Source organism: Stegodyphus dumicola, chromosome X1 (assembly GCF_044657685.1).
Source record: "Stegodyphus dumicola isolate Sdum_Otavi_A_Nest chromosome X1, ASM4465768v1".
In the NCBI taxonomy this organism is placed as follows: domain Eukaryota; kingdom Metazoa; phylum Arthropoda; class Arachnida; order Araneae; family Eresidae; genus Stegodyphus; species Stegodyphus dumicola.
The window spans coordinates 242,366,911-242,384,961 of NC_140780.1; the positions used below are offsets into that span (position 1 = coordinate 242,366,911).

The 18,051-nt window shown below is 32.9% G+C and overlaps 1 protein-coding gene across 3 annotated transcripts in view; it reads left to right on the forward strand.

Annotated features, from left to right (window-relative positions):
- The window catches only part of LOC118184295 (uncharacterized), a 259,876-nt gene that overhangs the window by 177,827 nt on the left and 63,998 nt on the right, over positions 1-18,051 (forward strand). For 2 of the 3 annotated variants that reach the window (XM_085807301.1, XM_085807302.1), the window contains one exon: positions 10,555-10,686. The exons of the other annotated variant lie outside the window; for it this stretch is intronic. In XM_085807301.1, the coding sequence (XP_085663427.1) occupies positions 10,555-10,686 (132 nt within the window). The remainder of the gene's footprint in view (positions 1-10,554; positions 10,687-18,051) is intronic. 3 annotated transcript variants of the gene reach the window in all.

Below are 18,051 nucleotides of genomic sequence, written 5' to 3' on the forward strand. Positions count from 1 at the left end.
TCTGTACAAAATTCCTTTTTGACCCCGTACATAAATTAATGAGAGTGCCAAAAAGGAATTAATAGTAATAGTTTGTTCGCTTGTTTAAATGCGCTTGTCAAAGCAAAAGAAGACTCTTTCGTGCTTTTTGACTTTTGGAAGACTTTCTCAGAATTTACGTTAGGCATCGGAAAAAACAATAAAATCACTTAAGCAACCAGCCCATTAACTGGAATTTGAACCATGTCAAACTATTAAAGTGCAGCAGTTCTATCTTCTCGGCTACCGATGAGCCAAAAACTAGTTGATATCTAATAAAAATGCATAACATTGCTCGCAAATTTTAAGGAGTTTCTTGAATGCATCTAATGAAGAAAAAAGTGGCTATTAAGACGAAAGGAAGAAAGGATGGTGGGAATATGAATATTAAAGAACTATTATCCAAATGAAGTTATTTGCATTATACAATTAAAATAGTGCTGTAGAGCTACATATTTTACTTCATTAACCTCTGCCGTAATACCAGAAGAAAGGAGTAATTTTATAAAATACTTTCCCGTTGAAAATATAAAATGCAGGAGATATTATTTTCCTGCCCTACTTCATTTCTGTTTCGATTTTCATTGCGAATGAAAATGTTTTCTTAGCTCTATGCTAGTGTTAGTTATTCTTTTTATTAGATATCTTGAAATATTATAACATAACGCAAACTTAACCGCCTTTGAACAAGATATTTGTGTATTGAAAAACAGACAGACATTGTAGTGCATGAATGTATAATTATTATCTGTATGAACATTAGTTGTTCGATCTGGATTCGAATTTCGGTAAGCAGACTTTCTGCCTCGTCTAATTATGCAAAGCGAATATGAACCAAGTTCCGATATAAGTCTTCCACGAAGGTATTCCTGTTCTTAGACATATGGCCCTCGAGTGCTTTGCCATAATCCATTAAGCAAACGAACATACACACTCTAATTTATAAGTGGGAAGTCTTTCCGAAAGGTTTTCATTTTCAAGACAGATAATCCTGGTGTCGAAAGTTCCCTCGTGTGGATTGTACCCCCAGGGTGCTCTTCCTCAAAATTGGGGTGGAAAATAGAAATCCAACCTCTCTTTGGAGTAGGGTCTGGCAAGCATTGTTCCATATAATATGGACAAAACAACAAACATATACTCATCAAATACCAGAAACTGAAGTATATTAAAAGTACTCTTAATAAACCTGAAATGAAAGCTATAGTAACCACGGCCTTTGTAACTATTTAATTTAAAATGCCCTCAGAAATAAAGACCTTCCTAAATATGGAATAGAAAAATCTCTCCGAAAAGCTTTTGAATGGAATTTTTCTACGTTACCTTAAGAACTTTATTTCTAAATAAAATGGTAGTTTTAAACTGAATTCCTTATTAATATGCTTAATAGAGTTTATATTCATGATATATACATCATTTGCAGGATCTTTCAACATTTATGGGACTTCGAAAGTAAGAATTTTAGTTATAATGTAATACTGTTTAGACTGAATCTTCATCAAAACTTAACATAACCAATGCATCAATGAAAACGTGTTGCCATTCTTTCGATATTGTAATAATTTGATATTAATCTATTTCATGCACAGATGAATTAGGCATCAGAAATTTTTAGTACGGTAGATAAATAACCTTATTTGAATAGTCTGGGTAGTATAAGATTTACTTTTTTAATTTCTGACTTTTGTCAGATTGAGAATTACAAAATTGTTTTTAAAACTTTTCACAGTGCGTGAGTTAGTATCAAAAGCAGTTTAAATCACTAATCTCTAAAAAGGCGCATCTCCTGGAAATTAACAGGAATTATTTGGCAATACATAGTCTAAGCTGTTGTAAAAGAATTTGAATACTTTAACGGCTTCTCAGACGGTACAGTGGTTAGGGGAGCTAACTGCGGTACCAAAGGGCTTAGGTTCGAATTCCGGAGAAGGAAAGGATGTTTACAAATGTATAGTGTTCTTGTGGCATGGAGGCACTCTAATTATATGACGAGCCGAAAGTCTTCTCGTGTGGTCTGTGGTAGGAAAGAGAGGGTAGACCCCTCGGGGCGCTCTACTTCAAAACGTTTGGGTAGAAATCCAACCTTTTTTACGCTCTCACACCTATTCTTCCGCGATATAAGTGGAAAAGACAACAACATTACTTTAACGTCTATCTTATGTCTAAATTTTTATTCATACGAAAAGAAATCGCTTTCCGTTTAATTTTAATGTATAAACATTATGGATAATTATAATAAATAAAATAAAAATTAAAATTATAATAAATAATAAAAACAAAACGACTTGACAATATAACGGTTATAAAATACAGACTTTATCGAAGATATAGGGGGTACATAATTAATGCTACAATTAAATAATTAATAACATTATTACTTTCAACATTATTTACTTTTTTGCCAGTGCTTACATGAAATCCAATTTACAGAAATACGTTTCCATTAAGTTTAAAAATAATATCTGGGAAAGAAGTACGATATTAACTTTGAATTGACGTTCTCTGTCTAAGGAAATCTCCATCAATTTTGTTAGAATGGTTTGGTTTATTTTATCATGACAAAGCACACAAGGGCTATCTGTTTAAGTAGAGGGTTGCATTCGTGGAGGACTTTCTAAGGAAAGATGGCTCCTATGAATATTTTATATGGAGTAGACCACAATAACGCCTTTGCAACAAGCCCGTTTGTTGGGATTTGAACCCCAGACCAAACTACCAGTACTCAGCGACTTTTCCGCTTGGCTGAATGTTTCGTGGCTTATTATTATTATTATTATTTTGCATATTACGTGGTCCGACCTTGGGCACTACACGAAAAGAGAGGGATGCCCCGTGAGGGTCTTTTTAAGGGAAACTGGCTCTTATCCACGTTACACATGGGAAAAACCATGAAAACGCTCATGCAGCGAGCCCGTTCGCGGGGACTCGAACATCGAACCGAACTACCAGTGTTCAGCGGCTTTTACCGCTGGTGAGCCTTCGTGGCCTATTTGCATACATATTTCCTTTTAAGTATCCAAGAAAATTTTTTGGCTGTTAAATCTAGTGATAACAATGGCTAATTAAAATCCAAAGATCGGGAAATTATTCGATTGACAAAATTTTCTCTCAAGACATCGATTGTTTGTCTGTTAAAATGTAGTTGGCAAGTTGCTGGAGCCCTTCTCTCGTAAAATGGGAAACGTTCTCAATTTAGGCAAGAAAACTGCAGCGCATATTTATTTGTGTCATAAATTAAAAATATACAATAAATAAAAAATTTTATTACTTTTTGAAAAACATCTAGTTAGAGATGTTAGATATTAAAATCTGTTACTTTAGTATAAAAATCAGTAAAAGTGTACTGAAGTAAAATCTTGTTAGAGACAAGAGACAGTTCCCAGGTCAATTCAAGTAATAACAAAAGAAGTAAGAGAGGAAAATAATGTATTAAATTACATTCACTAAACTATCAATAACTGGTAGATCGTTTCCCCAAACTGTTCTTGAACTGGTAGAGTGGTGGTGTGGTGGTGTTTTTAATTATGGCAAAGCACACTAGGGCTATCTGCCTAAGGGGAGGGATGCCTTTCGTGGAGGACTTTCTAAGGGAAACTGGCTCGTATACATGTTACACATGGGGAAAACCACGAAAACGCCCATGCAGCCAGCCCGTTCGCGGGATTCGAACCTCGGACCGAGCTACCAGTGTTCAGCGTCTTTACCGCTCGGCCGCTGGTGGGCCTGAACTGGTAGAGTAAAAACCTGTAACATAAAAATTATATGTATTATGTTTAATTAATACTGGTAGTTCGGTCCGAGGTTCGAATCCCGCGAACGGGCTGGCTGCATGGGCATTTTCGTGGTTTTCCCCATGTGTGACGTGTATACGAGCCAGTTTCCCTTAGAAAGTCCTCCACGAAGGCGTCCCTCCCCTTAGGCAGATAGCCCTCGAGGCTTTGCCATAATCACACACACACACATATTATGTTTAATTATCATCTGAATATTGTTACGATGAATTACCATATTAAAACCTCCTAAATATTTGGGTTACGTGCTTTGATCCGGAGCTGCTGAGTAAACTTGCCTTTGATTGGCAGGAAAAGTCTTAATATCTTTAAGTGGGTGGATTCATCTATTCTCAAATCTACATATATATCACTGATTAGACCCATTTTGGAATGTGGTTCGGAGATCTACTTCTGTTCTTCTAACGAAAGAAACACAATTATGCTTGTTTCCTTTGCAAAGTAGTAATTTATAATCATTTTTTATTTAGTTTATACATACATATGCATGTAAATTTAGTTATAGTTATTTGAATACGACACAGCCACGAAGCCGATTAGCCACAATCATAACTATTTGAATACGGCAAATCCACGAGGGCTGTCTGCCTAAGAGAAGGGATACTTTCGTGTGGGACTTTCTGAGGGAAACTGGCTCCTAATCACGCTACGCATGGGGAAAGCAAAGCATGTAAATACCCCTTTGACTTGTTAATAAACCTAAACGAAGGTGAACTATTAGTATTCGGCAGTTTTAATCACTCGGCCACTGGTGGGGCTATAAATTAAGAAAAGACATAAAATATATAGATTTAAAATACAGATTTAAAAAGAGGAATTTTCTAACAGGACGACTCTAACTAGCTTGGAAAACAAAACTGAGGAAAAAGTAAATTAATACACACAGTACAACAAAACTCACATGATATTAAATAATAGTTGATAATCCTTTGGTCTTTGACAAGGAGCAGCTGAAAGAATTATCAACAAAGCCACGTTTCTGAATTATACTTTTACTGATTTTAAAAATAATCAAAGTAAATTAAGAAAACTAAATGAAAATCTATTAATACCAAATTTAAAGTATTTCAAAACTTTTTGAGAAACTGAAGTCTTTTTATTAAGTAACATAATGACAAAACTTGCTATTACCTGAAATCAACATCAAAATGTAAGCTGCTCTGGTGTGACTCAAATGAGGTGCGTAATATAAAAAATAAGCTAAAAGTCAAATTTATTTGAAAGAAAGGAAGGAAATTTATTACTCTTAATTTTAAAAGTAGTTACTTGGGAAACCGAAACAGTAGATTGCACAAGTCACCAAGAAAAGCACAAATGGAGAAATCAAAATCCAGAAAAAAAATGTCCAAACTTTGCAAATATGTAATTGGTAAAATATAAAATTCGGAACTAAATTTTGATTTAGATTGAGAAAAAAAGTAAGCTGCACACCACCAGACGCACACATACCGTACCCCTAGAAGTTCTTATGCGACTTTCGCAACGTTGCTTTGGAGACACATGCTTCCAATTAAAAAAATACTTCAACTCATAGAACATGTCTATGAGTTGAAGTATTTATAGATACATGTCTGGACATTTTTAAATTACAAAAATATTTTTTTAAGTTACGTTATCTAACTTATTATATGCACGCTGCTGCTGCTTGTAATTACATTAAGTAAAATTAATACTTATCCGAAAAACATATTTAAAATGTGACAATGTACAACGAAAATCAACTGACATATTTGTTTTTTTCAAATTTTAGATTATATGAGGAGTCGTACTCAAATTTAAAAGAGACATATATAAATTTGTATGTAACTGAAAATGAAATAATAGTTAAGCAAAAAAAAAATAATGTCAATAGATTAACGAACGATGATAAGAAGACTATCGTGCAAAATTTTGATGAATATAAATTTTTTTCAGTAGGGAGTTTTATTCTCAGACTTTTACAAATTCTTGTTCTAGAAAACAGCGGCAGGCTTCAGGTATTGGCATAGATCAACTCATAACATTGCTGGCATAAATTAAGAATAAAGGAGTATTTCTAATTCAATGAAATCCTCTTGTAATAAAATTGTATATGAGCTTTATTAATATAATTTAACATTTGAAAATTTATAAATTATATGTGTGAAAATGGTTTCGGCATACCAAATCTAATAAAATTATAAATAAAAGAATGTTATGCTCTAGTTAATGACAAAGAAATATCATTGAATGACCTCAAATGGAAAAACTCAGCCTCGAATTATTGTAATTTAACAGACTTTGAGAAGACATTAGGTTTATTTCGGTTCCGGATAAGTGAAAAATCAGCAATCTTATAGCTGGTATTCGGATTTCTCGATTCTATCCGGGCGTGCTTCCAGTTACTCCATAACGCCCACTGTGAGAAAGGAAGAAAATTCCTAATATTCTCCTTCACTTGAAGGCCAACTGGAGATCGGGGCAGATCCAGCCTATAAATCCTAGTGGTGACAAATTATCATCTATTACATTTTAATCTAGGCGCCGCTTATAGAGTAACTAGTGTTATTTCAGAGCAGAAAAAATGAAAAATCAGCGATGCCCTCTTTGGAATTAAAGCCAATAAAACGTGTTTCCAAGTGCATTACGAAGGTATGAAGTAAGGAAGTAGAATATCTCTCACAACATTATTATTTAATATTTTGGTCAATTTCTGTGAAATTTTGTGTGTTTTATGTTTAGAAAAATATAAGCCTTTATTAGATATAACTATTAGAACTAAGATATTGTATAGAAAGTAAAATTTAATAATTTTTTTAAAAAAAATAGGGTTAAAATTTTAAAATGCAAAAACAGGAATATTTGCTTCATTTAAAAGATTTTTGTAATTGACTAAAATAAAAGTTGCATAAGGAATTCCTCAGATATGGATATGGATATGGATATGGATATATATATATATTATAACTAAATATAAGTGAAAGTTGTATTTATTTTTTAAGTAAAACCTATCTTAAAGTGCATATTATATGTAGACATATAAGGCCTCTCAAAAGTTTATTTTTATATCATTGTCAATAATTATAGTTTTATAATTTTTCGTTTATCCATGTTTTCCAGTTATCCATGCATTAATAAGAATAGATAACAGGTAATTTAGTGTTATATCAAAATAGTTCTACCACTAGCTAGTATGGATAATATCACGGATGCCTTTTCCGTTTTAGGCGAAAGAGTATTGGCTGCATAAAGTTTTCGTGTTTTTCCCCATGTGTAACGTAAATATAAGCCAATTTGTTTTAGAAAATATTCCTTACAGATATTCTTCCACAGAGAAATAACTCGTATTGCATTTTACCATAATCAGTCAATTAATAATACCCTGCCCCCCAAAAAACAAGAATAAAACAAAGCCCGGCGAGCAGAGACTTGAAAAATGTGACTAAAGACAAAAATAGAATAAAACTGATATGAAAACAAAACTGGAAAAATAGGTAATTATAACATTTTTTAAATAAGTTAGAACTGACGAATTTTGTTTCTTTTATTCTACAAGTATATTTGTTTTTGACATTAGTTAGAAAGTTCATTGAGTATTTATTATTTTTTAGCGTTTGAAAAGTTTGTTTTCTTATTCTATAATTTTGTGGTTTTTGAAAATTAATTCTAGGTTGCTACCGACGCAATTGTTTTAAGTTTATGGATTGTACTCCTAACAGATGTAGAACCATCTAGCACATTTGGCCTTTACTGAAGTTCATAAATATGAAATTTTCCACGGTTCATATTTAGACATTATACCCAAAACGGACAAGTTTTCAAGATGAGACCTTTATTACTCCTTTGTAAAACGTTTTGAACAATTTTCTTTTATTAAATAATTTTGTCAAGAATTTCTTTTATAAATTATTATTTTTATAAATATTTTATTTCTTTTATACAGCATTGCTTTTATAAACTGTAAGAACATCATACAAAGTTCACCCAAAATTCCTTACACGTGTTTCTACATACCTGTATACTGCAATATTTAAATCTCGTTTCTTTGACAGATTACTTTTTGTTTCAATCTTTTATATATTCTGCCACCAAAGCGTATTGCTGAAAGTTTTACGCTTTTGTAAATGCACAGCTTTGTCACATCCAGCATGTGATCATGTACGTTTGCAGTCAATTATTCTTAAAATATCATGTTTGGCACACTGATCGTGTTATCAAGACTTTTCCTTCCCCTATTTAGTGTATGAAATGTCCTGAAAATTTAATAAATTCGTTCTTTCTTTTGAAACTGCTCCTCATAGTCACATTCAAACATTTGACTACATGTTTCATTTGTTACGAAATTGATGAAAGCAAGAAATAGGTTGATTTCAAGTTTTATGTTCGAAACGCCAAAATTTAAAATATGAAAAGAAGTTAATGATAATCGTATATACCAGAACTTCTTCACGCACAGGGGCCCAATGTAAACTATGCATTGGTCTTCATGTGTTCATGTGCGCAGAACGACTACCGCAAATTATATTCTGCATAATCAATACTGAGGTCATGACATAATAAACATAGTTCACTTCAAATTATCTTTTTTATGCAACGTTTTAGAGAAAAAGCACCGACAACAATTAAAACACAATTTTATAGATTTTTTTCTTGTAAAATACTTACATCATTGAATAAGATATAATATGAATTACAAATTAATGAAAACACTGAGTTTGCTTACGTCAAGAATAAGCTCATCAAAATTAATTCTTATATGTGATATTTTCAATAAGTCCTGAAGGTATACCTAAGATGGTTAAAACAATTAAAATACATATGGATTTCTGCTGTCAGTAATATTAATAGATATCAATATTATTAATAATAATTTAGACCTGTCTAATAATAAGACGTGGACTGCAGAAAAGGGCTTCGTGGGCCACGTGTTACCTGGGAGTTTGCAACTAGTTATCAGTAATATATGTTAATGGTTTTCGACCATTAAGCGTAATTCTATTTGTTCGGTACGACAAATGCTTTAAGCGAGGGACACTAGGAATTCTGCATCAAAATATTTATTTACTATGAAATATATCTACATTAAATCAGCTGAAATAATTTGCAAACATAGTGTTAGCTGATTAACTCAAAATTCAAAGGAAGCAAAGGCAATTCAAAGGCTGCTTTAGTCGTCCTAAAGGTTTTGCAGTATTTAAATAATAAAAAAGGAATATTTTTGGTATCTAATTCTATTAATTAACTATCCTAGCAACAGACTACAAATTCTGTTTTTCATATCTAAACAAGATGATTTAGGTTACAATGGGATTTATACACACAATCCAAGTGTGTAAATCCTCTGTATAGCCTAAATCTTCTTGTTGTGGGTTAGGGAATAGTATGTTTTTTCCATATGAAATAAGACCTTTTCTACATTAACAGGACCATTTTTGCAATTTATATATAAACCTCTAACAATGTCTAATTTACAGTGTTTATACAATCAAAAGGACAACTTTCTAAATTTGCATATAAATTGCCCTGTTTCCATTTTGATTTTCAGTATCTACCATCCGCGGGGAATTTCTGTGTTACTATCCTTTTTTGTTTTAATTTGTGTTCACAGCTGAATGTTGTATCACTATATTATGCAGTGTTATGCTTGAATTATGAAGAGTACTTAGATATGTACATAATTCTATTCATTTTGGATAAACAAAAGTTTTTGAAGATGTGGTTTAAAATATTATTGCAACGACAAAGCATAAAAGTGTTCTTCCTGGTTATAACATATTTTTGCAAAAATAATGCATTTGAATCCTTTAGAGAAATACTAATTAAATTGAAATCAAATCCTTTTTTCAATCATCTTTCTTTTCTTTTAATCTTTTTAATTGTTTTATTTTTCTTCGCTTATTTATTGATTTCAGAGTTAAGTGTTAAAGGTTATGAAAAGAGAAGAAAATCCTTTAGATCAACTATTACAACAAGGCTGAATGAACTTAGTAAATATAAATGTTCCTTAGTAATTTTCGGATAAATAAAGCTTACGTGGTAAGCTTTGTACATACTTTAAGATATTGAATCAAGTTATCAAATGTGTTTCACAAATCATTTTTAAAAATGTTAAATTTGAGGGTAAGAAATGTGTTAAAATTATAGGCTATCTCTTTACATATGTACGTATCTGTATATACACATACTGTCTTGAATCATATGTACGTATCTGTATATGCACATACTGTCTTGAATCATATGTACGTATCTGTATATACACATACTGTCTTGAAGTCACAGTACGGAAAAATTCTTCTATGAGGAATTGTGGAGTTTTATCTATAGGTAAATCAGTAATGCAGAAAACTCTTCTTTCCGTTGTCTTCAAACACTATACTTTGGTCTTGCAAACTTATTCCTCTAAAATCCATTATAAATAAATAGTTCTTCCCTTTACAATTTGCTTTATGTTATAACTTTGTAATTCATTTTCAGTGGTTAACTAAATGCTGTACTTAAAATACATCGAGAAGAACTTTGACAGAGTTTACACAGTTGCATGGAATGTCATACTAAAGAACGTAACTTTGGAAAACGTCTTGTTCATATTTTAAACGACAAGTCAGGCAATAATTCTGTTATAATGATAATAACACCAACGATAAGTCGTGTAGAAGACGTTTTCGAAACTTCTCTTGTTTAATAATAATCCAATGATTCATTTTGTTTTTATTCAAAGTTGAAAATTCTTCCACACTTTTCTGAGTTGAAAAGAAAGACCTATAACAGACGAGAATTTTATTTCCTACAGGCAACATGTTGTGTTCAGCAGGGGCTCGGAAAGGCAACACAGTAGGGCCCGCAAGTATCACAGCCTAGATTCTGCGGTCAGCCTCGACATAGAGACCAGCTGCGGTTATCCGGACAGCTCCCCTTCTTCAAGGTATTTTCATTCTCTCGTACTGGATTGATCCCCCTCTCGCGTACTGGATGACATCCTTTCACAAGACATGTAGTTAGAGTAGTTCTGCACAGTAGAATTCGACCCTGTAGAAGTTGCTTAGGTAGAACTTTGAAGCATGATGCACGTGGCCTTATTTAGCTTGTCGTTGCTTAAGAAAATAATTCATTGAACGTAATGCCTAGGAGCACTTAATCCAGCAAACCGTAGCAAATATATTTCTGACTCAGTTATAATAGAATTCTTAAAAATAAACCGTTGCAGTGAAATCCATTTTATTTATATAGACTGTAAGCAACAGCAGCTTGTCAAATTTGCACATTTTAGTACTTCAATATACAAAAGAAATATATTTTCTCGCATTTTTTTCATTAAATGAATATTATTATATTTTTATATGGCTTACCCATTGTAAACAGCAAGCGAAAAATATTTGTCCGCTTGTGGAATTAGAATGCAGTTAAAAAAAATTCTTTTTTAAGTAATTCGTACTGAATATGGTATTTCACTAGTACAAACGTATTTGCAAAATAAGGAGATATCGATCAAAAAACATCACAGCTCCCTGTGAACAGCGAATTACTGATTATTACGTATATTACTTATACTGAATTATGTGAATTCAGGTCTTGTCTTTGAAAAGTGTGTTTATTGTTTCAGCAAAGACATAAGAAATGAAAAATATTGATTTTATGTCATGATAAAAACAAATTTAAACTTAGTTTCCCTATTTGATTAAAACAATTATTTAAGCGTAAGCCTCAATATTTTGATTTAGTAACATTTTACTGAGTATCATACTCTTTATATTGGAGGAAATTATAGTTTTAAAAAACACATGAACACATGAATGTCTTTTACCATAAAAGAAATTAAGGTAATTATTTTATTATTAAGGTAATTATTTATTATGTGTCAAGTTATATTTTAACTTGACACAAAATCGTGATTTCTTAAATGCTATAAATGAATTAAAAGGGCAGAATTACTATAAAAAAAGAACCTGCTCTAAAATGTTTTTAGTTTTTACTCTATCTTTTTTTTTCCTTCGTTACTTTCTTTTTATTACATATAACACGGAAATAGCTGCAGGATGTGTTAACAGAGTTATTACATATTTTATAACAAGTGAGCGTTTATTTTCGACATTCTTCTAATAAGGGAAGGTAAGTATAGCTTTTATTACTAAAACTTCATGCATTTGGTTTTAAAATTCACAAAATCTAGCAATATTCTTTTATTTTACCACTACTGTTAACAAGGAACTGCTCAAATAGAACACATTACTAAGAAACGAGGAAAATAGCCGCAAATATTAGTTTGAGTTAAAATGGTGACATATACGTTACAAAAGAGGTATAGCACCATGCATAGATGTTGTTAGAAAATGTCACTATATATATATATTTAAATAAGATAAAGCTAAAATTATTAATAATTATTAATCAGATAAGAAAATTCCCACTTATTAAAAAATAATATATATGCAAACAATAATAAAAAAATCTTTAGTAGAGACCGGTAGTTTTATATTTTGGTTCTGTCCATCTAACTATTATAAAAACCAAAGATTCATTCGCACGATTTCGTAATTTTCATCTCTGAGAATAAAGCCTATACATATTATATTTATATTCAGCTCTAGGGTATTACGTCCGCTAGGACGTTTCAAAAACAAAGTTAGTCAATTTTATTGTTTTATCATTAAACAAAAGAAACTGATATAAAAGACTTCATTGGTTTGATTAGCAGGCTGTTAGAAAACTATGGTTTGAGGGTGTACGGATTTCTGCCATAGTTCGAAGAACTTAAGATCTTTAATTTACAGAAATAAAAACAAACATTTCATTCATCTCGCGTCATACTTTCTGTAGGCTATTATGGCGGGATTGTATTGAAATACATAGATAGTATTTAAAATATGATACCATTGATTACTTCGAATTTGTCTACAACCAATTTTTAAGGTTTATGTGCTTTCGTTTAGACAGTATATGATTAAACTCTAGTGTGAAGACCATTTTTCTTTTAAACGAAACAGACTAGCATCTGCAGTAGGATTTTAACTTATAATTTGTAAACGTGTAATGATGCATGCAGACAATCATGAATAGCTAAGAGCACGTTGTTTTAAAAAGAGTGTTAATACGCATACTATAATTTAGTATAAAATATTTTGATAAGGCTGAAGCTTTCATGAATAATGAGTAGTGCAGTAAGAAATTTTAAGTAACGTCTAGTTATTTTGAAGCAGGCACAGAGATTCTCTTTTACTTCATAAAGCCGGATTTTCTCAAATACTAAAATACTAGTTAGTCAGTTTCTAGCATGGGAATTTCGGTGTTATATCCAAGGGGAGAGGAAGAGAGAGAAAATTCTGTTGTTTTTCTGACTTATATCGCCTGTCCGATAGAAAAACTAGAACAAGTCCCCTCGAATTTCATGGTGGCCAGGAGTGCAGGATTGCGTTTGTCGTTGGCATGAGTCTTGAGCATCATATATATGACAGTACGATTTTGTCCAGTTCCATTCCAATTTTGAAGGAGATTTCTCTGGAAGATGGGACAAGGGTCCCTTAACTCTCTTCATCTTTCACCAATTTTCCATTTACAAATTATTACCATTCACCATTATTACAAATTACAAATTATTTACAAATTATTACCATTCACCATTATTCCATTCCAATGGGAATAATGGGACAAGGGTCCCTTAACTCTCTTCATCTTTCACCAATTTTCCATTTACAAATTATTACCATTCACCATTATTACAAATTACAAATTATTACCATTCACCATTATTCCATTCCAATTTTGAAGGAGATTTCTCTGGAAGATGGGACAAGGGTCCCTTAACTCTCTTCATCTTTCACCAAAACACTCGAGAGGACTTTAGGCTTGCCATGCATTTTAAATGCCCCCCCACCCCACGAAGAATCTGTACTACACCCATGCCGAGATTCAAGCCTTGATCTAACAGCTAGCAGCGCTAAACATTATGCCGATCAGAGTGGCAAAACAAAATTAGAAAACGTCGGAAATTGCTGTATACGTATAGCTTAGTAAGAATATTCGAAAAGAAATGCGAGAAAGATTCCATTGCAATTTATTTATTTACTTTTAATATTTAAGACTTAAAATAGCATTTGTCTATATTTAGCCGCGAAATAAGATCAAATACTTTATATGAGTTCAAGATATGAAACGCTACTAATAGACGATTGCATCTGATTGTTATAGATCGTCAAATACTCTTCATGTGAATAAAAAATGCGAGAATAAGGCAAATCTTATTATAGGTAACAGAAGAGATTTTGGTGTGATACAAGTATGGTACCAACAGAATTTGAAACATCTATGCCTTGAAGTTTTCTCTCGAGAGTATTATTTTAAAAAATTCTCTTGAATTTCTTTCGACTTTAATAAGAAAAAAGTACTCAAGTGGTAAAAACAGGCAATTTATCAGAGTGTAGAGGTGAAATTTTGAATATTACCCGTAATATTTTCTCTGTTTTACACTTGGAGCAGGACATTATTAACTAAAATCGAGTACTTATTTCCAAGAAAAAATTATTGGTAATTTAAAGTAAGAACGAAGAGGCATTTAACACCATCAGGCTACACATAATTTAATCTTGGTAGAAATGCTGGCTTTGAAAAAAAAGGGAAAGAGAGAAAAGGAAAAATAAGTACATTTTCGCAATTATGGCCTTTTAACGTGTGCAAAATTTAAGCAAAAATATTAGTGAAAATATTTATTTATTTAGTATAAGTAACAAAATTAGAAATAGAGGAAACTAAACAGTAAGCTGATTGCTTGCTTTTTTTCTTTACTGCTTAGTATCATATACTACTGTATATGGTATTTACTCCCTCCTTCCAGCCTGCCTTCGTGGTGTAACAGTTAGCACAACTAGCGCGTATCACAAGATCACAGGTTCCAGTCCCGGCGAAGGCATTGCATATTTTTCAGCTTCCTGACATTGAAAATAACCAGTGGCGCCCGAACTAAAAGGTGATGCGATTGGGTCCCCTAGTTCCCAGTCTCCCTTTAAAAGGGGAAGTATATAAGGTATTTTCTCCCTCATTCTAGCATGCCCTTGTGGTATAACGGTAGAACACTCGGATGGTGTTCGAGAGGTCCAGGTTCGAGTCCCGGCGAGGGCACTGCTAATTTTTCATGTCTCTAGCTTCATAATAACCTAATGACTCTACAACTGTATATGGCTGTACAGCACTATAAATCACAATTTAAACTGATCCGGAAAGTAAATTCTGAAGTGTATTAGTTACTTTCTTTTATTTCTTAATATATGAAACTGTTAATCCAATATAATATGATTTGATGAGTTGCAAAATGAAAAAGCATTCAATATATTGATGTGGAAATGGGAACTTAGCAACACTTGTCCATTTGTTGAAGAAACTAGTAATCAGCAACAATAATCATCTTAACATGACGAAATTTGCAAGTCTATTGATTTCGAAAGTTAAATAGATCCTTCCTCTTCAACTTCGGGAGTGAAAAATCCAGTTTCAATTCCAGCACTAAAGTTAGCTATATTTCTATTTGTTTTTCTGCGAGCTCCCCATTTCTCTCCTTTTATCTTTTTTTTAACACGCCTTCATAGTTGAAAAAATTCCTTTTGCATCTAGTAAAAAATTAAAAATATATTTCTAGGAGGTAAAGTCAACTCAAAATTGTAGCAGTACTCTTTTTGCTCCAAAAGAAGAATAATCTGTGTCTGATCACCCTCGAAATTAATACAGTTTAGTTCAAAAACTATGCCAAAATAAGGTTACTGTTTTGCTTAATTTTGAGTGATTGCCAGCGGCCGAGTGGTAAAAATTGGTGAACACTTTGAGTTCCGACTTGGGCTTGATTCCAGGCAAACGGTGTGGTTGCACGGGCGTTTCCGTGGTTTTCCCCATGTGTAACATATATACAAGCCAGTTTCATTTAGAAATTCCTCCACAAAGGCATCCTTCCCCTTAGACAGAGAGCTTTAGCGTGCTCTGCCATAATCAACTAAACCAACACAAACCTAATTTTTGAGTTTTACATTGGAGTGTTTCTCTTCCAATATGAGGTGAATTTGGTTTCACAAAATCTGACCTAGTAATAAAGGAAGTTCAGGAACAAACTGCTGTTTTCACAGAAGCTGCTTCTTAATAAAAGTTGCTCTTTTACAGAAGTTGCTTTAAAGTTTTTAGAATAATGGGTACTATTCGGTTTCGAGGGCCGTAAAAGATCGCCAAACTATTGTTGATGCCAATGCTGCCAAAAATAATTGCGGCAAGAAAGGAAGTATAATAGTAAATAACTATCTAAGATTGATGTTTTAATTTAGATGAAAGGTTAATTTCATATAATACTTTTTATTATCATAATTTATGTGAAAAAGGCTAAACATGACTGAATAGAACCATAAGAATAAGTAACTATTTCAGATCATTATTATAATTTATATAAAAACTGCTAAACATAACTGAATGGATTCCTGCATGGCTATTTCGCTACCGACTTATCGCTAAAGCATAATTTCATCTCGTTGGTTGTTCAAACGTAATTTTCTATGATGACTGATGCCTTTCCTTTGAAAATATTCTAGGTAAAGTGCAAAATCGCTCACTTATTTGTTTGCCGCTTTTTACAAGGGTAAAAACAATTAGATTTTTGTCAATTTTCTTTTTACTTTTTAAGTGAAAATAGGTCGATGTGTACATAGATAAAGTCGAGGGTGTGCGCAGTGCCATTTTTGAGCAATTCTAGGATTTTTTTAAAGTAAAAATAGGTCGATGTGCACATGGATACCGAGTATGTGCAATTCTTAAAAACGCGGCAAGCAGTGGGTGATTCTGCACTTTACCCAAAATTCTATTGCCGACTTTTCGTCATGGTCAATTCCCAAATTGTAAAATCCATAAGATATCAAAAAAGGATTTAAAATCAAAAAATAATTTAAAAATTAAATTAGTATTTCAAGGGCGTCTTAAGAAATATAGAACTATATAAACTTACGCAATCTGAAATCAGCGCGTACGCTAGATTTGGCGCTCTGTTAAATGGGCGCGTTTGCTAGATTTGGCACTTTTGCGCGTACATTTTCGCTGCAATTTTTTTACGGCCCTCGAAACCGAATAGTACCGAATAATGTATTTACTTTGATTACCGAGAAAAGGCAAGTATTTAACAAATAAGAGATTTATAATATAAAACAGATCACTAAAACTTCTTGAATGTGGAAGCAAACAATGTATTTAAGCAAAGAAACGATGTTTACATTGTTTCTTTCTGGTTTGTAAGAAGGTAATAGGGCATTAGGACATCTCAACAGAATTTTCGATTTAGTTAGGTTATTTCATTATGACAAAGTACTTTAAAGTTTCTATCTAGAGTAGATAATTTTTTTTAAATCACCCTGAGAGGATATTTTAAGTCTAGTACTGTAGTTTTGCTATGCTTTCTTTTCGATAACATTTATGTTTTGAATATGTAGAGACATTAGGATTTTTCGGAAGCAGGCAAGATGAAAAATTAGCAATCGCCTTCGCCGGGAATCGAACCACGGACCTCTGGATACCGGCCCAGTGTACAGAACCACTACACCCCGAAGGCACGTTAGGAAAGCGGGAGAAATACCTTACATACTCCCCTTTTTAAAGGACAACTAGGGTTTTTAGGGGACCCAATCGCCAAATCCTGGGTGTTTAGAATCCTCATTAAACACCCTTTTAGTTCGGGCGCCACTGTAGAGACATTAGGTTAATTCGAAAAGCCAGAGAGATGAAAAATTTACAACGCCTTCGCCGGGAATCGAACCACAAAACTCTGGAATACCAGCCCAGTGTGCAGAATCACTACACCACGAAGGCACACTAGGAATGCAGCAGAAATACCTTATATTCTCCCCTTTTTAAAGGGCGACTGGGGATTTTTAGGGGACCGAATCGCCAAATCTGGGTGCGGAGAATCATCATCCGACATCCTTTTAGTTCGGGCGCCACTGTAGAGACATCAGGATTTTTCGGAAGCAGGCAAGATTAAAAATTAGCAATCGCCTTCGCCGGGAATCGAACCACGAAGCTCTGGATACCGTTCCAGCGAGCAGAACCACTACACCTCGAAGGCACGCTAGGAAAGCGGAAAAATACCTTATAAACCTTTGTTGTCAAGATTAACCTTGAGAACTGGATTCTAGAGCAATAGGGAATATTTTCACATTATTTACTGTGAATATGCTGACAGATTAATTTTGTGAAAATCTCATTTATTCATAAGGTTATGTAGATTACGTTAAGTATTAAATTATGACAGATAACGTTGGAGCTTATCTCAGGAAGA